This window comes from Hermetia illucens, chromosome 4, assembly GCF_905115235.1.
Source record: "Hermetia illucens chromosome 4, iHerIll2.2.curated.20191125, whole genome shotgun sequence".
Lineage (NCBI taxonomy): Eukaryota > Metazoa > Arthropoda > Insecta > Diptera > Stratiomyidae > Hermetia > Hermetia illucens.
This window is the reverse complement of record NC_051852.1, coordinates 28,263,064-28,279,696: the sequence shown is the minus strand read 5'-3', so window position 1 is coordinate 28,279,696 and position 16,633 is coordinate 28,263,064. Positions and strand designations below refer to the sequence as shown.

The 16,633-nt window shown below is 41.3% G+C and overlaps 2 protein-coding genes across 8 annotated transcripts in view; one reads left to right on the top strand and one right to left on the bottom strand.

Moving 5' to 3' along the window:
• The first annotated feature begins 1,820 nt into the window (after positions 1–1,820).
• On the top strand, positions 1,821–3,117 carry LOC119655031 (DBF4-type zinc finger-containing protein 2 homolog). Its single transcript, XM_038060708.1, has 2 exons — positions 1,821–2,091; positions 2,148–3,117. The coding sequence occupies exons 1-2, from the start codon at positions 2,011–2,013 to the stop codon at positions 2,868–2,870; spliced, it is 804 nt and encodes a 267-aa protein (XP_037916636.1). The 5' UTR covers positions 1,821–2,010; the 3' UTR covers positions 2,871–3,117.
• A 4,636-nt stretch (positions 3,118–7,753) lies between these two features.
• LOC119656197 (protein sprint) overlaps positions 7,754–16,633 on the bottom strand; it is a 586,096-nt gene continuing 577,216 nt past the window's right edge. For all 7 annotated transcript variants that reach the window (XM_038062582.1, XM_038062584.1, XM_038062583.1 and 4 more), the window contains one exon: positions 7,754–9,629. In XM_038062582.1, the coding sequence (XP_037918510.1) occupies positions 9,306–9,629 (324 nt within the window). In that variant the 3' untranslated portion in view covers positions 7,754–9,305. The remainder of the gene's footprint in view (positions 9,630–16,633) is intronic.

Sequence of the window (16,633 nt, the reverse complement as noted above, 5' to 3'; positions counted from 1 at the left end):
AAGTGGCATCAGATGGGTCACACATTAAGGAGGGGTGACAATTGCATTGCGGGCTATGCCATGCAGTAGAACCCACTCTCCCAAGATGACCGACGAGTGGGTCGCCCCAAGGGTACCTGGCGCAGTACAGTAGAGGAGGAGTGCGAGCGTCTCGGAAAGTCGTGGAGTGAGCTGAAGCGCATTTCAGGTAACCGCGAGCGATGGCGCGTAGGTGTCGTACACGCGCTATACTTCGGAGATTCGTCTCTGACCACAAAATTATTCTTGCCCAAAACTCACCTTAGAAGTTGATATATCGAATGATAGTGTTAATATTATTCTGGATACTAAGTTACGTCAGGTTCTCAACACCAGCTCTTTAACGATTTCAGCGCAGTGACCCTTTTCAGCGGTTGTCGGATAACCTCTACACATCACTGTTATTGTAGGTGCAACAGCTAATCACATCGATCGTTAGAAGACTGTATGGGTGAACTCAGAGTTCCCCACTCAGTCCGGGTGATTTTATTGAGTCTTTTGTTAGCTTCATTTTCGTGGCGTTACTAAAGTAAAGCTAGTTCTTATTTCAGTAAAGATCTAATCCGGAAAATTGACGTTTGACGAAAACGACATAGTGAAAAATTAATAGAGGGAAGCTCCGTTTTATCAGAGTACTTCCCGTTAGGACGTACGCTGATGGCCCTTCGGGATCGGCTTTGGCTTGCAGCCTCGCAATCTTCTAGTGGGAGGGGAAAACACCCACTGTGAAACATGCGTTGAATGCGCTGAGTAGCGAACCCTTACCTGGGAATAGCATCCGGTTCCAGTGCTCTTTTGTCCTTCATACTAAAGAGTGTGTATTCATCAGTATGTACTCTTTCATGGGCAGTGTCAGCTTGGATGCGATGGACAGGAAAAAGGGCCTGCATGGTTTCTTCCATTTTCAATGGTTCCACGGAACAAGGTAGTCGTTCGGCACCGAGTTGTTTGGTAACCAGCTTATACCTTAAGCACCATAGCTTCTGCTAGCAGCGTGCTTTCTGCTTATTGATTTCGTGGCGGAGTTTCTTTTTCCCTCTCTTCTATTTTGCGGATCAAACGGTTATTACATCTTAGCCTCTTGCACGTTGGGAAATTCACCGAAGTCTGAGGCAATTCCTTCGTAGATTTGCAATTTCAGCCGTCCATCGATACACAAAATACACATGTTCTCGTGACGGAGTTTCCTTTTGTAAGCCGATGTCTTCCAAGCTGTAGTGATAAGGCACATTGTTTGATGTATTACCAATTCAGTCACATTTTTTCTGTCTACGCTTGATCTTGTCGCTTATTTACCCCTCTTGAGAGAGCTTCGGCAAATTTTCCAACATTGATTTTCCCGAAGTTCCACCCGGTAGTTGCTTGCCGAATGGCACAACATTGGGAGGAGTCGTTTATCACTTCAAAGGAAATGTACTGGCCATAAAATCTTCCAGTTCCTTCCATCATTACACCGCTGATACACTGCATAGGAAGGTGACGTCAGGGAGAATACCCTCGCAACCAAGGCGCCGGAAATTCGGAGTGCTACCAATATCTACAACAATAAGTCCAGCCCTGGGCACTATTTTCACAACTTCTCTACTTCGAGAATCTTGTTGGGGCATCCTCCATTCGAGGGTTCTGGCGTTAAAGTGTCCTCCGACTAGAACTCTCCCTTCTGTGTTGGTGTATATGCTCTTGGTACCTTTATAGTATCACCAAAATGTAATGATTCTAAATGAAAAGAACACCTTGTCTCGGACTTGCTACAAATTTACAATCTCGTAATCCTTGCATTCAGTCTTGAATTGTCAAAGGTTACATTTGCATTCAAAAGCTTTATAAAAACATTAGAGGTGTGACAAAAAATTTTAAGTGAAAATTATACGTTAGATAAATATTTATCTAAATTTAAAATATTGATAAGTAGCGAGTCACGCAGTATTTATTCAAATAAAGTCTAAGCGGGAATACGTTTGAAAAGTGTGAGTTGAATTGAAATCAGAAGCGATGTGTGCCTGCTGTCCGCCACCGTGTTGCCCACCACCATGCTGTTCACCATGTGATCCATGTCCGCCCCCCTGTCCACAGGTCAGTTTATAACTCCTTGTCTATTCAGTATCGATGTTAATTTACTGATTCTTCAGGGACCACCATGTAGCGTGACGGCTTGTGCTCTTGAATGTATGCCACAATGTTGTCCGCCACTGCCACCAGCTACACGTCGAAATGTGACGGTGCAGCAACCACCCCGATTGGTTGTTCAGAAGAAGGTCGTTTATGTGAAAAAGGTAGTTCAAGATCCGAAGCTGGTGTGCCGTGTGAAACCGGTGACAGTGCCTCATATTACAGAAGTTATGAAGGTTCGACGTAAGCCTGTGGTTCGGTGGATTTCGCAAATGGTTAGTGAACCACGTGTCACGTGGTACCCAGCCGTTCGCTCTGACCCATATGTTGTTTGTTGCCCGCGAGTAGTTATGTCACCGAAGGAGGTGTGCCAAACATTACTATGTCAACCGAAGCCGCAAGTCATTCGTGTTCCGCCGCCACCTGAATACTGTTGTTATGCAACAGGACCACAAACTTTGCGGTGTATTCCACCTAATCCAGCCGCTTGTTGTCCTCCAGTTCCTCCATGTTTGCCGTCGCCTTGCGAGCCATGCCCACCTTGTGGTCCGCCTAGTCCTTGCAGTCCGTGTAGCCCTTGCGGACCATGCGGCCCATGTCCGCCTTGTGGCCCCTGTCCACCTTGCCCACCTTGTGGACCATGCGGACCTTGTGGACCATTCCCGCCATATCAGTGTGGGCCATGCGATCCGTGCAATCCCTGCATGCCAGTGAATGGATGTTGCACTCCGTGTTGCGGATGAAATGGAACAAAACTTTTGGAGTCGTAACAGTTGCTCATTAGGTTTAAGTAAATTTTCCTTGCAAATACAGCATTGACTCATTCTGCTTTTAAGAGTAAGAAAATTTGTTGTATGTTTTGATACTTAACTTTTTTTCCGATATATCCTAGAGTTTGGTTATTGTAGATCATAAGTGTATTCTCTATTTCGAATACAGAATTTATGTACGAAATTTATGATTCAAAATGTAAATAAAAAGAATTTACAAACAAAATTTGCACACTAATTAATAAGAAGACAATTAACATCGTACTCACACTTGTTATGCGTTGCTCTTACGCGTTTTGTACTTGAGGAATATTCTTCCTTCCTTGCGGTGCTATCACAAAGCATTGCTCTGCGGGGAGGACTGCTTTGAGTATTTATCCGACAACGTTTACCGGACTTAGCTTTCAGAGAGTCTTCCAATCTCCAGGGCAAATGTGGGGATCATCCAACCTAAATCGGTACAAATATTTCTTGCAATACCTGTAATTGTATTATGGTGTAGTCAATTTTGCAGTTACGTCATTGAATCCACCTCTTAATACAGGAAATTAATGTGTGGGTTCAACGCAAAGGGGTTGCCTTTTGAGTCGTTGCCACTTTTTCATTGATCTTATCTTGCCTGTCTTCACTATTCTGTGTCCTTTTCAGGCACATAGTACATAGCTTAACACTTATCTAAACGTCCTGGGAGCATCTCCTAGCTTCGAGGTGGTTTTTCCTTCATTCATCAATTTCTGAGTTCCACCAGAAATTGGAATTTTGTCTTCGGAATGCGCTACGCCCAGCCATAGTGGTATCGCTTCTGTCTTGCAATTTAGGGACTTAGCGGCGGGTCTTCTGGCTCCTGCCTTCACCACTGGTCGCCGCGAGATTTCTCTTTTCCTGTTCGTAGGTTCACATTTCTTGGGAGCATTTCCGGCTGATGGGCTAATTTTCGCTGCTCTCCGCTTTCTTGGCTTTGATGCTGAAGGCTTAGCTCTATCGTGAGTCTTCATAAGGGTCTTTCCTGGTTCCAGGCCTTCCTTCAGATAGCTCAGATTTCGTTTAGCACTTGTGCCACTGAGGGTCTACCCCTTTTTTGACATTTGATATCTTGGTCTCAGACGTATTCTTGCTTGTCCTTGCCTTTTGAGCGGGGGCCTTCGTTGGTTGCTTGACTTCCCAAGAAGGGACTTGGGTGTATTCGCCTGGCTCTCACTGTTGCGATATTTGCCTTCACCTGATGGGGAATTTTTCGTGCGGGATGGGTTTCCGCTTCCTTATTAAATATCTTTTTTGTGTTTTTATTTTTTGTACTCATTTGAATCTCATGAGCATGAGTTTTAGGAGCTTAGTGTTCCATAGCCTCCGTAGTACGGTAAGGCCAAGCTTACTTGCTAAGGCAGCCAGGTGTCAGTGGGGCTTCGTTCGAATACAGTCAGTTAACCCCGACTGCAAACTATTTAATGCGCACGGTTCGCATATCACCCTGGTTGGAGGAAGTGTTGTTCAACTCCTCGGTCTAGATGCGTAGCGTTTTGTAAATAGTAGGACCACCTTGTATAGAGTGTGGCTGGTACCCACCACCAATGCTCTTGGTATACTAGGGATTTGGCCGATCGTAAAAAATTTGCGAGAGAGGCATCTTCGATGGTATGGACATGTAATTCGTGCTGACGAGAACTCACTTGCCAAGATTGGCCTAAACATCGAAGTCGAAGTCGATGGGAAACGACCAATGATTTTTCAGCGCATACCTTCAACCGATCGTAAGGTGCCTCGTAGTTTTCTGTTCATCGTGTATTAATAAACAGTATATCAGTTTTTGAGAGCGTTTTTACAACTTTGGGTGTGAAATTTTCTATTCAATTGAGACGTGTTTTATCAAAGGTGGTTTTATTTGGAGGCTTAATCGTAAAATCTTAGGCAGAGCTATGATTCTCTGTTTTTGTTTTTTAAGGTTTTGTGTAAAAGAGAACCTTATTAAAATCCTTTTCTGGCTGTCTGTCTTTTTTTTGAGGAAGTGGAAATATTCAAACGACACTGGCCTGGGCACGCCAGTGTGCGGGATTCTTACCCACTAAAACCACCTCCGACTCCCCTCAAGCACCGTGGAACCACCATACGATATTACATCACGGGGCAGAGTTAGCTCATTTTAGCTTGGTCCCCTTTCGTCTCTACGCGGGGTACGTAACCGCGCTTTTCTAGTCTTGTCCGCTTTTCACAGTTTGCTCTGGATGGAGTTGATCGCATCCCAGTCTTCCTGACATGCTAACGTTCTTCGCACCTGATTTTCCGGTGATGACGATGCATTGGACAGCTCTTTCCGTAGGGGCGCCTGCTTTATTGGGTTGTTCTAACCACACCTCTATGTCTGACATCTTTCTCGGTTTTGGGCACGATGGTCTTCTCTCCGGTGACTCCACCCATAGCCTAAAGAAGATCGCTTGGTGATCGCTGTTGGTGTAGTCCTTGCTGACGCACCAGGACATACCATGTGCCAGTGCAGGGCTGACAAAAGTTATGTCTACGATTGCTTACATAACCTTCGTTGGCCAGAATTATATCCAAGTGTACAAAAGCGTCTAATAGACTGCGGCCCCTTGCATTTGTCTCTCTGCTACCCCATTCGTGTCCATATCGCCGCTCCACCAGTCGAATCTGTAACCACCGGTTTCTATAGAGTTTGCCAATGATGGCAATTTCCACCTCGGATTCGTAGGTGGTCTGTTCGAGTAAATCTTGAGCGACCCTGCAATGATTGAGATTTATTTGGATAAACCCCATTTTTTCATTGAAGTCAGCGCTTTCCTAAATTCCGGGCATTTACCACTTCCGGCAATATGCCGGTAATCCCGTCCCTCATTTCCTTCGCACAATAAGCATTTGGGATCCCTGTTGCATGTTTTGGCCCATATGGCCTTTCTTCCCACATCAATGCTGCTGGTGCGTGCCTTTGCGAAATGACCAAACGCGAGGCATTTGAAGCACTTCTTCAGAGAAATCTGCTCTCTCAGACGGCAAAAATCGCTGCTTCCACTGGTAATCGCAATGTGGCCGCTTGAGTATTACCATAGGCTTTCCGCAAACTCACAATGGACTTCTCGGCAAGTTCTTCCTACTTAAACTGTTCTATCAAAGCCGTGAAAATTTCTCATTTCGATGTCACTTTATCGAGGTCCTTGCACTGTATATAGACCTCATGTTTTAGGGTGCGTACTGTGAAATTCTCCCCAAGTGAGTTATTAACCTGAGTTCGAAAGCCATTAGTTTTCCCCAAGCTGTTTTTTTTTTCAGCTCAAACATGAGGTCACCATTCTGGGTCCTCCGAATCTTGTTGACATTTCCGATCTTTTAGACCTTTTCCAGTATCTCCACGTTGGATAAACTTCCATTGCTGGTGATCACAATTGTTTCTGGGCGAATTTGCACTTTTGCCTTTTTCTTCGCCTTTTTATTAGCGGTCCATCCGCCGTTTTCATTCCCCTTGGATTTTGCCGACTCGATTACCGGAGCTCCTACTTGGAGGATTTCCTTTCTCTCTTCGGTGCTTTTAGTTTCGTTTTTCGGACTATTTGTATGGCCTTTCTACTCTTAGGCGCCTGCTGATTTCCCACAGGATCCACATCTTTTTCCCGCACTCTTTTGTTTGGTGGCAGGTTGATTGCAATACGATAAGGTGTCACTTGGGTTGCATGTGACACTATTTTTGCACCAAGCTGTGTGAAGGGTAATTCCTCTGCTTCAGGGCTCTGCTCTCCATGAGTTCTAACCGGATTACTAGTTTTAAGTAGTCCTTCACATTTGGCATTCATTGACCTTCCCTCCGTTTTATCTTTTCTGATGTTTGACATTGGCGGAGATCTCAAAGTTGACGAACTTTTTCTGAATGGGTCCTTTTCCTGGTGCTGGAGTACCTCTTGCTGCTGCTTCTCTTGAATATGTGCAGTTGGTATTGTTGCTGTTTTTGTCGTCCAGCAATCTGCTTTCAATTCATCCTTGTTCGATTTTGTTACTGGTGTCCTTGGTAGAGTGGAACTTCGCTTGAACACTTCCTTTTCCAAATCTAAAACACTTGTAACATTAGATGCCACGGTGGCCAAGTTGTCCACCACCGAGGCACTGCGGAGCCCGCTTGCTCACTCCCAAAGGCTGCCGGTACTGGGGTTCCGAGCCTCTGCACCGTAAGTTATCTCCTTCTCATGTCTTCAATACTGGTTCTAAGTTCTGAGTATCCTCTCCATAGCCATTTTAGTCCATGCAGAGATGAGCAAACGCTAGCCCATGCACAGTCAGAAAAGAAAAGTGCATGAACATATATTTAAACGTCATACCTATTGATGTGTAAATATGCCTCAACCCGCCAGCTGGGGTCGCGTCTGATGGGAGGTCTGGCCACTTCTCACAGGTCTGTCTGTTTGACTGTCCATCACAAGCATTTTTCTCGGAGACGGTTATAGCGATTGACACCAAATTTGGTAGAAAGGTGGGAATTGTGAACGCCCATGAATACAGTGAGTTACATCCCTTTATGTCGAATTTAAGGGGGGGTCCCCATACATGCAAAAGGGGAGGTGTAATTTTTTTTAAACCAAATATAGTCATGTGGGGCATCAAATGAAAGGTATCGGTTAGTACTTTCTGAAGCCGCTCTTAGTTACAACACTTGTTGGAAAGGTTGGCAGTGCGGGGGTCGAAAGTGATCATTTCTTTAACGGGCCATATCTTCATACCTGAAGCGTCCAGCTTGTTTTATCTTAAGAGGAAGCGAGCTTTATGAGGTCGAAGCCTTCCGCAAGACTAAAGATACAAACAAATCTGCTGCGAAGACTGTCCGAGCAACATCAGAGGAATAAGAAAATAAAACAACGAAATTTTCATGATAATGAATGTGTATGTAAATACCACTTTACTCCTTTCAATCAAAATAGAAATACAATACAATAGAAGAAGGATAATAATATCGATTGATATATTGGTAATTAGAAAAAATTTCGAATCGTTTGTTAAGTTATAATACGCTATATCCAAAAATCCATCTCCTTTCGCAGTAAGGTTCTAGCATGCAACCATTTTCATTTATTTAATTTTCTCCTTGAATTATTCTTTCTATTGCCAAAAATCACTATTATAAAACAAGATGCACCCAGTAGATAAAAGATACAAAAGCTTGTTTTGATACTTTACTCGCTCAGTTCCTGTCTAGTTTTTGCTCCTTCGTAGATGTTTGTTGAAAAAAATTTCAGGATATTAATGCATATATGTGCATAATAAAATTTTAAATTTATTAGACTGAATATGCCAAATTAAGATACTTCAAAAAAGATTTCGCTCGCTAAAAACGCAACAAAGTAGGTGTTTTCAAGTTTCGATTATTGTAGTATTGATGAGAATGAGTTTCCGTATCTTAAGGATATTAGAATGAAAGTTATTTGCAAAATACAATACAATTCAATACAATGCAATATACCATTGATCGATATCTAATGATCATCATTTTTATCCGTCGGGTTTTATATATATATAATTCTTACGAACTGAATAATTTATACACAAAAAACCTTAATAGTAATAGAAAGAAATCGATAGGGAAGAAATGTTACATGTTACTTTCCGGTATGCCTTAGTTGGTTTTTGTTTACATAGAAGTATCTTGTATCTGTATACATGCTTATGTACGAAATAAATCTTAAAAAACCAAGATTTATGTTCTTCACTCATAAAAATCTGAATATTAGAAGAGCAATTATAGTCGGTATAGTCTTCCGTTCAAGAGATTTTTTCTTTTAAATATTTAACAGTGATTTTAGTTTTCCGTTATAGAATAAAATACTGATTAGTAAAGTTTCGTTTAATAGTTAGAGTAAAAAAACTGATGCCTTCTTTTCAATTTCACCTCAAATTATTGGATTATTCGATATAATTTTGTTTGTTTGATTAAAAAACTTATTTGAGTAATTTAAGGTTTAGATTGTTTTTTTTCGTTATTGATTTTTGTTTTAAAAATACTATTTTCGCCATTATTTTTTTCTTGTTTGTTATCATTTTAGCTTGCACTTCTCGCTTTCTATACAAAATACACTCCGACCTGGGCCATTCATTAGTCTCGGCGGCTGGCTGATTCGTTTCCAGCCGGTCGCTCTTCCCAACTACATATTTCTTTTCAGAATATATAAAAAGGTTTCTTATCCGAGTCTTAAGACTACCGTACCTAAGTAAATATAATTTATAAATATTGCAGTAACGCTACTACCAGATTCCTCATTCATTCCAATTTGATTTGTTTTGAATTCATTTTGTCATGGATGGCAGTGCCGCGGCCTCACTCTTTACACTTTGTCTTATTTAAATATCTGTATTAACATGCATATGCCTTTCTTATCACAAAATTGTTACTCGCCGAACGTCCTTAATTTTACACTATCCTTATGCCGAAGTGGCTGTAGGCCATGCAATTTTTGCATCGAGTCGTTTATAAGCCAGCATACAGTGCTTGCCGCGAGCCGCGATTCTTGCATCCTGAGGACATTCATTCTCGACTAGAAGGGTTTCTTCGCCATCTACCAATTTGAAGAGGCCATAATCCTGGGGATTTGTGATACGTGCTTTATGAGCGATAATACGGCATACGTCGCGTGTTGTTGTATGAGGTCGTACGGGTAAAGTGCGGGTCTGTAGGGATCCATTGCATTCGTCGGGGATGATTACACGTAATACAGACGAACAGGCAGGGAGTGATGATGAACGCCACTGAAAAGAAGGGAAAGGTTAGTTTTAAGGTCCAAAGGAAGGAACACTAGAATTAATTTGTTAAAATTATAGATACAAGGGGGCTGACATGTGGTGGGGTCTACTTTTTGTATTCTTATGAAGACTCTCATCTTTAACAATATACTCTTATTTTATAAACATTACTTCGTTTAATATCCTACTTGATAATATTAGGTACCCCTACTTGTGTTTGTCAACCCTTTTCTTTAAAGAAACGAAAGGGGTCCACTAAATCCTCCTTGCAGTGTATTTTCTGTGCGATTTTGTATTAGGCTTGAAGATTATAATTTTGGTGGTTTTCGAGTAAAATCACGGACAAGTAGAGAAGCAGATATATGAGGAAGCATTTAAATCGTAAATCTCAATCAGAATAATGATTTTTTCGACTTCAAAGCGGTTATCAGGGATAGCAGTGTGTCGGAGTGTGACGAATGCACCCAATTGTGAAGGCTCTGCAAAGAGGCGGCAATGACTTTGAAAACAAATTTTGGCAATCAAATAGATCTGGTCCACATTTTGGGGAAGGGCAGCATCTATGACGATGTCTAAAGCATCGAAAAAATAGGGCTAGGTATGCATCTTGCTAAAGGAATGCTAGAAGTGTAGCTTCCACCAGCTCTTGTTTGCTGGTTTCAAACGGCTGGTTAATCTCTGGGGACCACAATCAGGCGGGAGTCTTTAGTTTTCGAACCAGGCAAGTAAGTGCTACGGATCGATTGATGGTGGGTCTTGGGCAAGAAATGGCGGTAGAAGTTTCAAATGCCCAAGAACCTTCGCAGATATTTAACTGTTTTCGGAAGCGGGAAACTAGAAACTGCTTGTACTTTGACTGGATCCAGCTAATCAAGTGACCGAGGAATCTCACCTGTCGCTGCAAGAATTAACATTCTTCAACGTCGAGTGTCAGAGGTGTTCTAAATGTTCGAACTCAGAGGATGTGGTAATCCGAACACCATCTAAATAAATGAAACAAAACTGGAGGTTTCCTCGAACACAGTGGATGTACCTCTGAAAGGTTAGCGCTGCATTGTACAGTCAAAAAATCATCCTAATGAACTCGAAGGATTTCAAAGGTGTGCATATTGCCGTTTTAGGAATGTCTCCGGACGCTGCAAAGATTTGATGATGCGCCTTATTTAAATCTAAGGCCAAGAAAATACGGCAGTCTGCGATAAAGCGGGTAAAGTCGTGGAGAGTGGAATGGGGTATTAGTCTACAATTGTCTGAGTATTTAGGTGACTGTAGGTCTCCATTCGCCATTCGGTTGAGGGTAGTGGCGCCGACTCAAGGGGTCGTAAATAGGCGACGTGGTGCTGCATTTCGGGTAGCCATCGCTAGAGCTCTCGGCAAGTCAATTTTTTTCGCGAGAAATTCTGAGGAGTTGGTACGTTATGTAGCCTCTTCGGCAAACTTACGGTGGCATCAGTATTCCCCAATGCCTATCGAGTGTCCTGATGTCCTACTACGCGATGATCTTCCTGGGAGGTGGTCTTGTCGTACTTTCCGAACGCAAAGCATTGACTGCCGCTGTCAATTTAGAAACTCCACGCACGGGTTGCAGGTGGACTTCATAGATTTTATCTACGGCAGCGGCCAACGTACCCGGACACCCCGAAACCGCACATGCTTGGCCTGTGCGTTCTTCGGAAGGCTCTTCACCTACAAAGACTGTAGTGGCTCCGTGCTGACTTTGTCTTCACTCAACTGCTTCAAGCATGATTAAGTTTGACTATTGCACTCACTGACAGGCGTTCCTTCAGTAGCTAAAACAAACAGTCCTGAGTCGACATGTATATATGTACAGATCAGAGCGTAGTTATCAAGATGAATAAAGTCATGTTTGCACAAGTCGGTGACTTTTTCTTTCGAAGGAAAACTATGGATTTAGAAATTTATTTCGGTACGATCCTATTAGTTTCAATATTAATATATTCTTAAAAGTTTTGAACCTAAAATTCAGCTAATCGAACCAACTTTTCAAACAAACGGCCAGGGCCAAGCTAATTAAAGAGGCAACCTAGTTTGTCCAAGAAATATATGGTGGTGCTATAATAATGCCTATATCCAGAATTCGCGATTTTGTTTAGTGGATTAGACAATTTTAAGGACCTGCTTTACCCCGCATACCGCACGTTAGCCTAGTTGCTAGCGCGTCTGGCGGGTGCGCGCATCGCTTGTCTCAAACAGGGCTATAAAGCGGGTGTTTGGTATCGCTCAGCCACAGAAGAAGCGAAATGATGTTGGATAATGAGTTTTGTTTAAGAACGGGGAGACCGCTTTTCGTAGAACCATGGCCGTAACAATCTACACTTAGACGACGTTATTCAGGATCAAGAGTTGTTACAAATATGGAGTAACCTCGAGGAAATCAAAAAAGGAGGAAACCAATTTTTAAGCTAAATAAAATTGACACCTGAATCCTGTAATGAGGAGGGGAGGAAAGTGAAGTCATAACCTTCTGATGCGGGGAGACGTAACTGCTAAAATAAGGGTATCAGGACTATTAAAGAAATTACAGTTATTCACCAAAATGAAGTGTTACTGCGAGAAAACGACTATCCGGGTTGACTATGATCAATCCAAAGGAAGGAGCTAAATCTCCAAAACCTAAGGAATACTAGTGGAAACGCTGACCGTGCAGGTCCGCCAACAGCTAAGTACAGCTCTATTGAAATATCTTTCAACCATCCGAAGAAGTGAAATATCTGGGAGTCACTCTAGATAAAAATTTCTTTGGAACAAACATGTAGAGAATGAAGGATTTTTTCCGTTTTGTTGGCTAAAAGTGTCTAATTTAAACAAATACGTATTTCGCGGACCAACTGCCCCGCGCGTGACACGCGTTTGCACGCTTGTAACGCGTCGAAACGATTCATAAAAATTTTGATAATGAGGTGCTAGAGGTGAGTAATCGCCAAGCAAGTGCGTGAAAGTTGCTCTCTCCTCTCTGCAGCTTCGACATTGCGAACTGTAGGGTATTTTGACTCTGACGGCATGTTCCCTTGTAGGCCAATGCTCTGTGTATACCGCCGACTTGGCGCTGGTGGTGAGCCGCCTAGGGCCCTATCAGTGGCTGTTAAGCAGTGCGAGTAATTCCGCTCTTGGGACGCCAGTGGGACGCAGACTATGCCCACCGAGGAATTGTCAAAAGCAGCTCACCCATTTCCCGCTACGTTCCTATGATCGGGAATAGATAGAAGGCTAACTTCGAGCGTCCGGCTCAGACCGTTCAGTGCGTCCTTGCAATGACCCCCCCCCCCCCCGCAACAACTTGAAGGATTTTGCCACTGAATATGAAGCTTTAATTAACGATGTTTGGATGAAGATTATTTTATGAGAAGATAAGGGAAGTAAAGAAATTTTAGTTGACTGTGTAAAGGATTAGTTCAAACAAAGTGTCATAGGGATCTAGGTAGCAAAAAAGAGGTACATTTCCTCCAAACCAAATTAAAGAAGAATTTTTCGATGGTTTTCTACTACCATATCTCTCTCTGCATCTTCTTTAGCCTGTACCGTGCGAAGATGGGAATCAAAGATGTAGAAAGATTCCTAATGGAGCGTTGCTTGTTAAGTATCAGCTTAAAGAACTGGGTTGATTGGCTTGACAATCTGTAGTCATTGTAATATGAACAACTGAGAGAGGATGTCTTACATCATTATCTACCATTGTTAGGTCCTATTACTTTAAAAAATTGGTTGGTTGGTTGATGTTCTCTGCTAACATATCTGTAACCATTTTGTGAGGCAGGGGGGTTAATTCTATATGTGATAGGCTGGCTGTCACGGCCTTAAGATGAAAATACCTTGATAGGATTTATTCAGTAAAAAATGTGTATATCTTCTTCTGAAGAACGGTCCATCTATTATAGCTGCATCAGGGAGTAGTATTATTTGCTTTATTGTATGTTGAATATTTGGAATCTCTATGTTTCTTACCTATCTAATGCATATTAAATAAAATTTCCTCTATCTCGATCGGAAAAATTTTGGTCTTGTACCAGCCCCGTTTTTAAATCAGAAAAAGCAGTAATGAAAATGACCTTTGCGTTAGGTAACAAACGAATATGTTTGAATGGATAACACGAAAATTAGAGCTAATTAGAGAAGCTGGAACAAGTGAGGTGTAATAAGAAAATCTAAGTTGATTTCTTTTAACGTGACAGCCACATTGCAAGAATTTTAAGGAGCGACATGAATCTCCTTCATTTTTCTCTCTATGGCTTTTGTTTCGTGAGATCGTGGTGTCAACCCTACTGGAAAGAAGTCTCTGACTGGTCTCGGTGAATGTCTTCTCAAAGAGATGCCGTGTCCATGATTGTGAAGAATAACGTTTCGCGGAGATCGTGTGGTTGACAGAAAAGTCGTAGAGACAAAATTTCGGGCCCGGGGTAAAAATTAAGCTGAAAACCAGGGCTCTCGGGGTGAAAATTATGCGGATCCTCTATTATGCCTTTTTTCATTGAAATTTCTATTCTGGGCCCCTCGACAAAATTCCGGGTCCGGGATGATTACCCCGCTTTCCACGTTCTCATCAGGCCTAGTAGACTGTACTAGAACGAAGCTTCCGCTTATTGTGGTGAATATCTCGTCAGAGAAAGATCTTATGCTCATGAAGCAGTCTTAATAACTGACAGCGTAGAATTTGGTTTCACAGAAGACCTATGGCATGGAAGTTCTTTTATTATAATTCATTTTTTTGTTTCCCGCGGATAAAGGATACCAATTATTGTACTATATTTGATTTAGTTAAGATTGGTCTCTGCGGTGATGCCATGCTCCAGGAGATGAACGATTTGGAATGATGTTAGCAGAAGATGAGTATATGAGTATATAATTGATCGTTAGGTGGAGGTAGATATTTATGATACCTGAAATTTTTCCAAAGTACGTGGCATGCTATTCGATCGTTTTTACAAGCAATGGAGCATGTGTGTGATTAGTGGCTTTGCGAAAATTATGAAGGAACTTTATTTTTGGTCAACAAAAATTATTACGTTCGGACCAAAGGAAACCCATAAGCAGTTATTAAGGCATTGTAACATCCATGTTGACGGTGTAGATTAGTTGAGGTTGGTTGCTCATCATGGACATTTGTGTTCATCTTCTTCCGTTGTAGGTTTACCATTTATACAGCATTAAGTGTGATGATGTTGAACTAAAACATAGTCTCATTGATATATTTGAAAAAATCGAAATAAGAGAATACGCATATACACAGGGTCAGCTTTCTATGAGACTGTGCGTTAGTTTCATCATGGTCATACTTAATGCTGTTCAGGTGATAAGTCTTTAGCAGCAAGATAGCACAAAGGTGAACACAAACATCCATGACGAACTGGGATTTAAACCCGGCTAGCAATAAATCCTCCCGACTGTTACATCGTCCGTGGACAGCGCTTTTGATCCAACGATTACTGAATCAGACTGCCACTCATGACATATTTATTAAAGTATCATTTCACGTGGAAGAATTGACCTATAAGATCTTGTAACCATCTTTGAATTCTTTTTAGAAGGGATACGTGAAGTCAGTAGTCTGTGCCAATAAAATAGTAACATGGGGCAGTTGGCGACCTGGACGTAAATATGGGTCTTTTTCGTGTTGATATGCCCAGTAAATGGCTTAAGGTTGGAGTTCTAGGCAGCGCTTCATTCCACACATGCGCAGTATTCATATAGCCTCATAATATTTGATACTATAATCAGTTTTTGCATAAGCTTGGTGCATACTAAACTGAATCTTCATGAATTTTGTTCTTTCTGTTCTTTGGGGAGTGCGCCTGAATTTTCCCACAATGTGAAGAATTTGTCAAATAGGTGGAGGGTGGGGGGACTCCTGAATTTGAAAAATAATGGATTAAACAATGGGATTAAGATAGTTTGAAAAAGAGTTTAGAGGTAATGATCTGATGATTGATGAATATGATAATATTCATTTGAAAAGTTGCGCTGGCCGAGGTGTTTGAGCGCCAGCATCTCAGTTCATACTCTCAGGTTTGAATCTAAGTTTCAGTCATGAATATTCATATTATCATAAAATACGTTCTTAATTTTAAAAAACTGGGAATTGTGAAATATATCTTAAGAAATGTAACTTAATTAGTGAATTAAAACCACAAGCTTAAATATCTAATTGACCATTAAAGTGATCTAATAATTTTTTTTTGAAATTATTGCACTATTTTATGCTTTGTTTGTTGTTAATAATAAATTCTAATATTTACTTTCACTAAATTAAATATTCTTTAAATCTTTAATTTTGACATAAATCAAATTTAATATTTACTTTCTTAATATTGCCTGTCAAATCACAATATGAATTGCAGATTTAAGAACATTTCCGGATGTCCTTCATTAAGTACATATCAGCCGTTTGTTTAGTACAAGGCTTCAATAATAAATATATAAAGTAAATGTGTAAATATATGTCAACTTGTCTGTTACATAGAAGTTGAACGAACAGAGGGGATTACTGGCTAGCCTACTTTACTCATGTGAGAACTCTTTGTTTTTTAAAGAAAACGTGGACTCCTACCTAGATGCCCTTAAAAAACAATTGTGCTACTATTCTGAGACTGGACTGTTCGCGCTACTTTGTTTCAAGTTTGTCAATACTAACTGAGTCATATTGGCTAATGTATGATCGTTTACCCTCAGAAGGAGCAGATTATAACACTAATGCCTGACAGGAACGTCAGGGAGTGAAGGATCATGATCCTATGGGCAAGGAGTATCCAGAATCCAGAATGAAAGTAGTAAAGGTAAATGCATATTTGCGAATTGAAAAAAAACTCAGCATTGAATTAGGGAACAGATGGTTCCCGAAATATAGTATAATTGTTATAATTGAATAAACACGCTTTAGCTAAAAGGGAGCTTCTATTGATTTGCAAAGGCATAGTCTTTAGACAGATCTTTCTAAAGGTTGGCTAGGAAAAAGGATAAAGGATTTAGTTAGTTTATGAAGGATAAGTTCAAATTAG